This window comes from Varanus komodoensis, unplaced genomic scaffold, assembly GCF_004798865.1.
Source record: "Varanus komodoensis strain SLA01 unplaced genomic scaffold, ASM479886v1 scaffold11, whole genome shotgun sequence".
In the NCBI taxonomy this organism is placed as follows: Eukaryota; Metazoa; Chordata; class Lepidosauria; order Squamata; family Varanidae; genus Varanus; species Varanus komodoensis.
The window spans coordinates 22,390,705-22,402,813 of NW_025335317.1; the positions used below are offsets into that span (position 1 = coordinate 22,390,705).

Here is a 12,109-nt window from a genome sequence, read left to right on the forward strand (position 1 = left end):
CTCTGGAGTTCCTGCAAAAGAAAACATGATTTTTTTCCCCTTGGTTTAAACCTATTTGAATAAATGAGAGTAAAAAACTAATAAAACTGATGGAATGATGCAGCCAGCATGGCTTTTTACACTCCAGCTGCAAGGCTGGAGGGAAACCACTCAGAGTTCAGTGTCCGAGCACCAACTTCAGAACACATTTCCAAGGTTGGAGCTGGGACTCTCTGGCCGTCGAGACAGTATCTAGTGGCCATAAGATTGCACAGTAAATTGAGTAAAAGATCAAGGTAAATGTGCTTTGCTATTTGCAGTCATTTTAGCAGGCTGTTTTTTTCTCATGTTTTACCTATCAGGCTAATGATAAAGATACCGGCAACTACAGCGCTATGCAGTACAGACTCATCATTCCTCCAATCAAGGATGGAAAGGAAGGCTTTGTGATTGAACCATATACTGGGCTGATCAAAACTGCAATGCTATTCAAAAACATGAGGCGATCTTATTTCAAGTTTCAGGTCATTGCAACTGACAACTATGGAAAAGGGCTGAGCAATAAATCAGATGTGCTTGTAAGTATAAATGAAGAAATGCATTTTGGACCTGTATCATTGTTATTTGCCTTAAAGAAGAAATGGGAAAAGGGCCATTCTTTACTTAAGGTGTCAGGAGAAGAAAAAGTCATGTTCAGAGACAGGAAATAGAGGTACTCTCATTCATAGGTGCATGCGCACACACGCGCGCACACACACACACACCCCTATATTGCCCAATAGCCAAAGCTCTCTGGGCAATCTATAACAATCCATTAAAATACAATCTAAAATATGCCCTATTATGAAAACATTATTTTAAAACTCCCATACAAAACTTATAACTACATTTAAAATTCCAATAATTTGGAATCTGATTAAACAACTAATAAAACTCCAATAAACTAATTAAATGCCCTGTGGTATAGGATAGGCATAACTGGGCACTGAAAAGCAGTAAGGCTGCCACCACTTAGTGGGGAAATTAACTAACTCCCCTCATTCCATAACTAGGGGAGCACCACTTCTCATTGCCCCCAAGTTACAGGCAGTTCCTAGAACTTGATCACAGAGTCTGAGCTGGGAGAGGGGTTCCATCAGCCCTAGCTACACTTTTCCTTTTTAAAAATTAAAAAACATATTTTATTAAACTAACAAATTGCTATTAATATAATAGCAGTAAACATAATTAAACATTACTAATAAACATAATTAATACAACAATACCAGTTCTACCTGCACCAGGACCAACAAATCAAGTCACTTAATGTAAGATCATTTATTCATTCAGGTTGCCCAACTTCTCTTCCAGAACTGCATTGACTCTTGTTCACACCTCTTTAATTTTATTAAAACATATTCAATAAACAGTCTCCAAATATTTCAAAATTATTTTTCTTATCAAACCTTTTTTCCATTTAATATCACAAGTTAAATTCCTTCCTCTTATTAATTTTACTGCTGTTAAGCTATACTTTTCCTCGGCTAATTTAAATGCTTTATTTTCTTGTTAGTTTTATCTGTTATTTTCTTTTTATGTTACAGTTCTGAGCAAAGAAAATATGAATTGGTTAGGAGCGCACACGCATTTTCAGAAGGTGGGGGGAAGGGAGAGAGAGATTATATTCATTAGTATAGTTAATGATATTTTACCCGTACTTATGTGAGGCATTACTAGTGTTTCCTCCATGGCTGTCTCAGAGGTTCAGTACCTGGTTACTGGACAGGGTTTGTTTGTTTTTGTAAAAGAAATCTACCAATTAATCAGATAATTTATTGATCTGCTCAGCACACTTCAGAATAAGACCTATATGCCAGTTCACATCAGAAAATAAAATACAAAGCCATTTCCAAATACAAAAGCCATGTTTTTAACGATACAGGGATTTAAATAACACTGTTAAATGTGAAATATAGCCCATGTGTTTTTAAAAGAAGGAGCCCTGAGGATGACCAATAAACAAATACTTTAGTGGTTTGGAGTTTACTTTTAAATTAATAACATTATGGATCTTTGTTTGTGGCTTTCCATATAATTATCCAATCCCTCTATTTATTATTTATTGTGTTTTTAGCCTACTCTTTCATGAAGTTCTTTCACATTTTCCTCACACCCCTGGCTGGGATCCGATGTGTGCAGGTGATGAGGCTGCTAATTTTCTAGGGAAAAAGCCATTGCTCAGTGGTAGAGCCTACATTTGAATGTAAAAGTCCCCTCCTAGGTTTCATCCCTGGCATTTCCAGGGAAGGCTGGTAAAGTTTTCAGACTAACCCTGTGAGAATTGTTGTCAGTCCATGCAGACAGTAGTGAGCTTATTAAAAGCTTGGCCTGTAAGGCAGCTTACTGTCTTCCCTTCCAGATAAGATTCCCTGATTTCCAGAACTGAGTTTTAGGGTTATGCAGTTGGAAAGCAATTCTGAAATGTCCAGGTGTTTTCACAGAACAACAAGTTAGGTCAGGCTGAGAGATATTGACTGCCCAAATTATCCAGTAATGATTTCACCTCAGGAGTAGTGCTCATTCTCTGGCTGGTTCTCTTAGGCCCTGCCATTTCTGTAGTGCAAGTGGTCTCCACCAGTTGCACAAGAGCGAACTGGCACTTCTGGAGGAACCCAAAACTAGCAGTAACACTCATTTCTGGGCAGCTACAGGTGGATGGAGTTTGTATAAGGGAGCTCTGCCTTATGCAGACTCCATCCAAAATCAACTATTTCTGCTCTTTTTCTAGCTTTCCCTAGGAAGCTAAATATCCCTTAGATAAGCAGTGAGTTCTGCTTACAACACAAAACTAAATTTCACAGTTTTATGGGTTACTATTTCAAACAGTCTGATATTATAAAACAATGTCAAAATTCTTGCATATCTCTAAACTTGTTTCCTATCTCATATTCTACTACTAGCACCCCATTCTGAGATCAAAACTGTCTGAGTTCATTTTTCCAGCTTATTTCTTTCTGCTAGGTTTAATACTGGCCTAGTTTTTCAAAACATGTCAGAAAACTCTTCCAATCTAAGACAAGGGAGGACACAACTTTTACAGTAATTGTTTTTGTGGATAGTGGCCAAGATTTAACAGAGATGTTTGATTTTCCTTCCTCCGTTGAATTTTCCTTTTAGTAGCCTAGGACAATACCAAATCACATTTCCACTATCATGATGATTAAAGCTTCTTGCCTGCCAACATAGCCATGCAATTTGACCACAATCTCACAGGTATAAATTTCCATTGAAAGAAGCAGCTTACAGAGCATTCACACATTGCAAAGAGGCAAACATAGGTTGTCACCAGTTGCGCACTTGTCAAGAAACTGTACGGCCAATGATGGCTCCCTGACATGTATGCTATTTATGTTTGCTACATTCCTATTCTAAATGTAAAAGTATATTGATGTGAGATTGTTGCTGAAAGATTAACCCGCCCGGTGTGGTGAATGACATCCTTTATATTGTGCACATGTTTGTATGTGGAATGGCTCTTGTAGGTCGTGTGTGATTTATATGTTGCTAATACAATTTACCTTCACCCAGCTAGTTAATTCATGAACAGTGAAGCAAATCAGCCTCTTGTTTTCTTTCTCCGCTCAGCAACTTGATTGTTTAACTTTCCCATCCAGTCCTGCTGAAAAATCAAGGCTCTGTGTGACAGAGAAAGTCAGGATTTCCCATGTTTGTTCTCTCTCCCACAAATACATTTCAAAATCCATTCAAGCTGCTTTCCTTCTCTCACACCATTGTCTTAAGAGACGCTATACTGCTTCTGAGAGGAAGAGAAAGAAACACAGCTTGATAGCTCTTTCGATAAATATGAAAATTCCATTATGCCTGCTTTTTCTCAGAAATACAGGAACAAATATGAGCTGAGATCTTCTAACTCTGCTTGTTTTGCTATTACTCATCTGAGAAGTAGAACTTGATGCAAGATGAGGACTACTTTGGTCCCAAAACTATGTGTTCTTAGCAGTCAATGTTGTTTTTCAAACTCTATAACCAGTTAGGTTCACATAAGTAAAACTGAGAATTAATTTGTTCATAAGTGGGCATGTGGTTACATGATGGGCATCATTCTCAGAAATAGATACAAATAAGCAAAGGTTATAAAATGCAAAGGAATGTGAGCTGTGTAAGAAATGGTGGCTTCTTTAAATGATGGCATACTGCGTAAAGCAAAAGGCTGTGATCCAGTGGAACTTTAAAATCCCATTCATTTGAATGAAGGAAGCCTAGATCAAGAGCAGCCTAGAGGAGCACAACCATTTCTGTGTTTCCACATCCATTCTTATGGGCAACTATGGGTAAGAGTGAGACTCTCACAAGTGATGGTTTCACCATTGCTCATGTTCTGATATACAGTATGTTTTGCAGCCCTCAACTACTTTTTGCTTCTATATTTTCAGGTCTCTGTGGTCAACCAGTTGGATATGCAAGTAATCGTCTCAAATGTCCCCCCTACCCTTGTGGAACAGAGCAAGGATCAGCTTATAGGGTAATCATGTGTTCCCTCTACAAACATCTCACAGAATCCAACACTTCAGCTAAGCATTGAAATATATTTATGATTAAGGATTCACTGATAGAACTTTTCTGAAATAATGATTAGTAAAATAGCAAACATCTGGATAGGAGAGGCAGATAGAAAGGTAGAAACAAGGCATAAACCCAGTCAATCTTTTTAGTTAGTTTTAATTTTTAATTCTATTTAGCCCTAAATTTGTTTTGCTTCCCTTTTCTGACACCTTTTTCTGACACTTGAATACTGGTTTGCTCATCACCATCTTAATGTCCTAAAATGCTCCAGATGTAGACTCAGTTTGCATGATCATAAGCCCACAGGCTGATGTTAAAATGAGGCTTTTGTTGTCTAGGGACAGCTCAGATGATAAACTGTGATAAACAACCCGCAACCCAACAACAAACCATGGCTTGCTGGCACCGCTTGTTTCAGGCAACACATGAACCCATGTTTCAGCAAACCATGACTTGGAGACAACCCATTTTCAACTCCTACGTATGGGTTATTGGGGTTTCAGAACCAAGTCAATATCTTTTGATTGCTAGCACCATCCACCACAGAAGCACATTCAGCCTCTTGCCATTGCCACTGAGTCAACCTGTTTCCTTTCTTTTCTCAGATGTCTGCATGATCACATTCCTCAGAGATAGGAGGAGAGCCCATTGAGACCTTAGCTTAATAATGAAGTGATTGAGCCAAAGATGGTCAGCATCTTCTCTTTCCTTGTCAGAATCACACAGTCACAGAGTTAGAGGGGAATTCAGGGAGAGCTTGTAGACTGACCTTGATCACATTACAAAATAATCTAGCCAGTAACAGCCTTATACCAGCCCTGCTGCCCAGTTGTGTAAGCTAAAAGGAGAGTTTGCATCTAAGTCTGGAGCAAGCATTAGGGTCCCCACAGGTACCAGCAAGACCCTGGACACCATTTTAATAAGAGTCAAGGTGACTTCCCACTTAAAGAAGTGTTCTTACCTTCAGCTGAGATTGCTTCTGGAAAAATTAAGGGCATTCAGCTGTTGACATCTTCATTTCCCATGGATGCTTCTAGGCCATGGAATTCAGATAAAATCTTGGAAAATGTAGGTGGTTGTTGGTGGCTGCAGGTATTGCTTTCTCCTAGAGTGTGCTCAGCCACCAAGAAAAAGTAGGGGAAAAGCAAAAGGGGGCTCCAGGGATTGGGGAGGGGTGCATTGCCTTCATGTATCCATTTATTGACTATATGGCTGTACTGCTCGATCGCCAAAGCTCTCTGCGTGGTTCACAGCAATAACAGAAAGCCTGCTAAGACCTCAGTTACAGTAATAAAGTGCCCAGACACTTCATTTCATGCCTTGTATCATTTTGAATGAGTAGGCAAAATCAATAATTACAACTTAATATAAATTATTGTTGACCAATAATGTATAGGCCAGGGCCAAACACACCAAACCTTTCCTATGCAGGAAGACGTTGTTGGAGAGCCAAAATTGCAAGTAGTTACTGTAAGAATACAAAATGCAGAAAATAGTGCCCAGATTTCTTGCAACCAGCAGCAGCTGATCTCTCCCTGCTGCAAGTTTAGTCCCTTTCCTGCTACTCCGTATGTTCCTTCTGCATACCCTTTTCCGCACTTGCCCCAGTGATGCTCCGCCATCCAAATTCAGTGGCATATTGGCCAGGGGTGGGAAGATCATTTGGTGCTGAATTTTATCAGTTTGGCACAACTGGTGAAAAGTGCCTTAAAATAGTCCCTTCTTGCAGTTGCCAGCAACACCAAAATTCTGTGGGAAACCAGCAGTTTTGCTTTTTAAATATTTTTGGGGGGAGGGAAGTGGGAGATGCCAAAAAGGTTGGGGGGGCACATTATATCTACCCTATAATCGTGTGATGTTAGTTACAATTTAGTAAACAAAGAATATCCTCAATATTAAATACTAGCTAGTTTTGATTTGTTTCTATTTGTGCATCCAAACCAAACAACCCTTGTAAAATTAAAGAAATGTGTTTCTCACATACAGCTAGCTCATACCAGAGATAACTCTAGATGTTGGATGGCATGATGAATAAGCGCTGTGCAATCAGTCTTACTTAATAGCAGTAATATAGAACAAGGCCAAAAATAAACACAAAACAAAACTTGCCAAAAGGTAGAGCGAGGTCTCAATGCTGGTGAGGAGGTGTTTCTGGTATCAGTCAAAATGGATACCACTTTTTTTGCCTCACACAAGGCAAAACACAAGGCATGCAGTAATATGGGAATAGCATGTTAGGCTTGATCCACAACCTCACTTTTCAGAAAGGTGCTGAACTAACGGATCATGAAGAGGGCTTAGTTTTCATCTCCTTAGCCTCCAGAAGAACCACTAAGACCAGTCTCCTATCTCTAGAGGAGGTTACACTGCTGTACTCAGATCTTGAGGACCTAACCATGAAGATACTACTACACTTCAGTGCCATCATAGTTCATGGCTGCTGAAACAAACTTTGGTCAACAGGGAAGTTGGCCTAGAAAGTCTAAAGGAAGTCAAAAGCATACTTAAGGTTTATTCTCAATCTGCTGCTGGTTGGAGCAACATGCAGGTATGCTTATCTGGCTTCCGGTTCCAGCATCCCTCAGAGCTCTTCCTTCTGCTGCTCTGTTTAGCTCCACTCCATCAATATGCTTCCGCACAGTATCTGCTTTAAATTCCTTGTCTTAATGTACTTTCCTTTTTTGCCACTGCTTTTGACTTAGTATTAGACACAGAAAAGAAGTTAAATGATGGGGATCATGAGGCTATTGAAGATAAGAGAGAGGGTTGGAAGCTTTTAAATTAAAATATCAAAAAGCATAATCCTGCTGGCTTTTCTTAGGGAGAGCTGAGGTTAGGAGATAATGTTACCCATCCCTCCAGAAGAATGCTGCTTTGCTGATTTTCTGTGTACTTTCATGGCCTAAATGTTCACTTCAAAGAAAGGCCAGGAGGCAGTTGCTGGATACGAGCAGTGTAAGGGGCTGGTAGGGTCTCTCCTTTAAAAGAATACTAAGCTGTGGCCAAATGTGTTGGAGAACAAGCAGTGCTAAGCACTGGTGGCGGAATGGAGAGGAAAGATGTCTATGCTAGACTCTGACAGTGCAGATCAAGCAGAATAAAATCTGGTGTGAGCAATGTAAACCACGCTTCTGAAAAGCGGTAGTTTGTAAAATAGGTAATACAAGGGGAAATCAGTTTCTAACATTAGAACGCCCTACCATCTTTTACAGGATTTTTTGTAGTCCACAGTGTGAATCTCAAATGAGAAAGGAATTGACAGATAGCCCTAGGTAACCAAGTTTCTGTCTTACTCAGCTTGTGCATCCCAAACAGCCAGCATTACGGCGATTAATCATGCTGGAAAGAGTCCAAGGGGTACCTTGCTGCTTTCCCATTCAATCCTCCCACTTTCAGTCCCTTTTAGTCATTAGGGGCCTCCTTCATAGCATGGATTAAGTCCTGGTTTAAAGGATTAAATCCAGTGTTCTTTGCTTCACCAAACTAGGTTTTCTAGAGTCACCCTCCGCTGTAAGTGTGATTGTGCTTTACTGCTGTAAAACTCAGCAGGAAGTACAGAGAAGCAGCAAAAAAGACAAATAAAAGGAAAATACTAAATTGGTTGAAATGTATGTGATGCACCTGAAAATACTATATAAATGTACAACATTAGTATGACATTCTGTCAAGCACAGCTATGTCATTTCCAGTATATCTGAAGAGTGGGAATGGGATGTATCCATTAATTTTAAATTCCAGAATCTTGAATGATTTTGGGGCCTGTCAAATGTCTTAAATATAATTTCTGTTATGGGGCAGAATTGGTTATCTCCTTGAATAATAAGTATTAGTTTTATATACAAAACAAAACCCACCTGCAAAGACTAAAGCCCATTTCTTCTTCATATTGATAGAAGAGGTGCCCAGCTGCTTCATTTTTAAGCAACGCTTAGAACAAAGATGGCCAACTTGTGATGTGCCTCCAAATATTTTGACCTACAAATTCCACCAGCCCCACCCAGCATAGACAAAACAACTGCGAATTGTCCATCCAAGATTCAGAATATAAAACCTTTTGATTGGGAAACTCCATTTATCTATAGAGATTTTTAATACATTTCTTTCTTGGATTACACAGAATTATTTCCTCTCTTTTGTGCATTGCAATTCAATAGCAATGCTTTCCAGGACACCAGCTCTACATGTTGGCTTTGTTTACAGTTTTGTATTAAACTCCATTATTTCTGTAGACAGGAATAAAGATTTCAAAAACATACTTCCTAAAGATGCAGGGAACCCACTGCCTTTCCTCCCCACCCTCCTCCCCCTCCTCCTCCTCCTCTACCCTTTCTTTTCCTTCCTCCTCCTTTACACATAACCAAACTACAGGGCAGTCTCTCCCTGGGGAGAGAGGCATTCTGCTTTTTCCCATCACTGTGCATAGGTGTCATTTCTATGGATTGATCTCATGATTTTGATTGAGGAAAATTCTGAGTTCTGTTTTGTTTGTCCCTGATAATGTTGTATATTAGCACAGCTCTGTTGCTTAAGCTATCTTTCAACAGTTTGTCAGTTTCTATATAATGCCTATGGTTTAACTGCAGGCCTTTTTTATTGTTTTGTGGTAAACCTGTCAGCTCAGCACTCCGATTTTTCCCTCTGGTGCAAAGCTTACTTTATGTCCTAAGGAGTACAAGATGTACTGCTATGTGCTGTTAAGCTGGACTGTAGGTATCCATGAAATATTCTACTACAATTCATTGTTGGCATATTTTGTGTGTGAGAATTTATTAACCTTCCATGAAGAGGTGAAACAGAGTCCTATATAATGCTAACAGTTTTATTTGTAAATACCATTGGAATTTCCCCAAAGCCATTTAAAACTCAAATGCTATCATAAATACAAAGAAGTAGAGTTAAGAGCACAATGTTTGAGTGCTGTTTCTGTGTTGGTAGAGTTTTCCTTAAGAATTGCACACTTTGAAAATGTGTGTTTTATTTGTGTATTTATGGTTTTGATCATTGGATCCAGGCTTTTGTCCATATAGAATAACAAGCTCACAAAATATGTTTCCACTGTTTTCCATTATCAGGATTTTGGAACGCTATGTTCAAGATCAGATACCTGGTGCAAAAGTTGTGGTAGAATCCATTGGTGCTCGCAGATACGGAGATGGCTATTCAGAGGAAGATTACTCCAAATCTGATCTTATGGTCTACGCAATTGATCCTCAAACAAACCGTGCTATAATGAGAAATGAGCTTTTCAAGTATGTATTTAATGTCATTATGGTAGCATCTTGAGTATCTCTTTTTGAGTGTCCATGCCACTGCAGCTGCCTTGATTTGATTTAGTTACAATGTTTCTACAAGCAACTTAGTTTAATCAACTAATATACAAATGAGTCTTTTGGTTGCACATCTCTCCTTCATGTGAGCCCTCAAACAAACAACTTCCTATTTTATCTGAGTGAAGAAATTACAGTTAGCAACTTCAAAAAAGCTAGGATATCAAAACACAGTTTGATGTGATTTAATGTCCTGGCTTGTTTCGAAACTGTTAAAGAGAGTTTCCTCATTCTGATAAAACAGGGAACTAGAGTTATCTAACTGATTTGTGTGCTCTCACACATAAAAAGAGGACTCTTTTGTAGTGACCCCCCAATTGCATTCCAATATTTTCCACCTGATAAAAGGAGTAAATATACTTGGATGAGAAGTTGGAATTTTCTCTTTACAGCTGAACTTTTTGGTAGATAAAAGAAACTTCATCCTATCAGGAAAGGAGAGATTATCAGGTTGGCTTCACAGAAAGAAACACTTCATTCCAGCTAGGTTGGACACCACAACTCAGAATGAGGAAAAATACAGGTCTCTCAAACAGCTGAGGAGACAAGCCTGTGTGGATATGCATGCAACTGAATGTTCTTCCATATGAACAAATTCTTTGGATATACAAAACAGAAATTATGGAGAAAGGTTCTAGCTTAACCTCCAAGTGTCTTCACCTGTTCTCTTCTATCTGAGAACTATACTAAATATATCTATATATCAATATGTATGCACATCTAAATATATGTTATGGTGACTGTCCAAACTTGATGACATGTGAATGCTGACAATCATAGATGTATTTTATGATCAGAATGGTATCTATTTCTACCTATCATGTGTCTCTGAACTTTTAAAGATTACCCAACTTGGCCTGGGATACTCAGCCCTCACATGATACAGGCAGTCAGTAAATTTAGGACATTCACTGCAGTGTCTCTCTCTCTCTCTCTCTCTCTCTCTCTCTCTCTCTCTCTCTCTCTCTCTCTCTGTGTGTGTGTGTGTGTGTGTGTGTGTGTGTGTGTGTTCTCTCATTTGCAAAGACTCTTATTTTTTACCCCAATTCCCAAAGCTATTTCATTTACTGCCCTGAATCTATGGCAGAGGAAGGTCATTATTCTTTCTTTCATGTATTGACATCTGCTGCTGCTTTGCATACATTTTATTGTACCTCTTCTCCCACAAGGCCACAGCGCTTCACTGATAGAATAAGACAATCTGTCAGTCATGTGCCTGAGAAGCAAATTCCTGTAGGCTTACTAATGAATTGTGATTCATTGTAGGAATACTATTTCCCAGAGTTCCAAACTCTCTGTGGACAAATCACAACATGAATAAGATAAGGCCTGAGGAGGCTGAGCAAAGGAGGTGTAATCAGTAGACACACGATGGATGAGGAAAGAGGTTAAAAATAGTTGCTAGATAAGAAAGTGAAATTTTTGCTTTACTTTCTAATATTATGTAGACAGGTAGCAAATACACATACTGGCAATGACAAACATTTGGACATACAGAACAAAACAAGAAAACATTAGCTTTCATTTATTGTTTCTAACAGTGAGTAAATTCACCTTTACTCCTGCTTCCCTTCTCAAGGAAAAAACAAAACAAAAATATAACAGAACAAAGCTACACCTTTACATTGGTTGCATTTGGTCTGTCAACAGTTGATCAGCAGCCAGCCATTGATTACGATCAAAATTATTTGCATGCATGGTAGAGTATTTTAATATGCATTGTGTTGACTTAGTGTTCATATACAGTGTGATTATATCCATGACAGGTTACATAATATTCTGCTGTGTCATCCTCTAGTCACTCTTTTCTTGAGAGAGATCCTCCCCCCACAATCCTTACAACCACATTCAAACATATGATGAGTCATTTCACTAGAATTACTCTCTGTTTTCAAGTTAATCAATGGAATATAGCAAACACTAGAAATTAAGCATTTTAATCAACTTACTGGTCATCACTTGGTTTATAAACTTTGCCTCTTTCCTAGGCAGCTGTGTACCAAAGGGAATCATTTATGGTCATAAAATCCCCCTCTAGGTCTTAAATTGAGATCCTTCCCCACTTAAAGCAAATTCAGTAGTTAATTCCTCTTTTTTATATATATAACCACCCCTATAACCACCCCTGGAGCCTCTCAACATGATGCCAATGAACCACCTAATTAAGCATCGATTACTCCTCAAAATCAGCTAATGATATAATTATATCACAGTCTCTAATTCATTATTTTGATTATGTA

At 38.8% G+C, this 12,109-nt stretch overlaps 1 protein-coding gene across 1 annotated transcript in view; it reads left to right on the plus strand.

Annotated features, from left to right (window-relative positions):
• The window catches only part of PCDH15 (protocadherin related 15), a 405,567-nt gene that overhangs the window by 353,550 nt on the left and 39,908 nt on the right, over positions 1-12,109 (plus strand). The window contains exons 28-30 of the mRNA XM_044420577.1: positions 342-557; positions 4,413-4,501; positions 9,615-9,791. Of these exons, the coding sequence (XP_044276512.1) occupies positions 342-557; positions 4,413-4,501; positions 9,615-9,791 (482 nt within the window). The remainder of the gene's footprint in view (positions 1-341; positions 558-4,412; positions 4,502-9,614; positions 9,792-12,109) is intronic.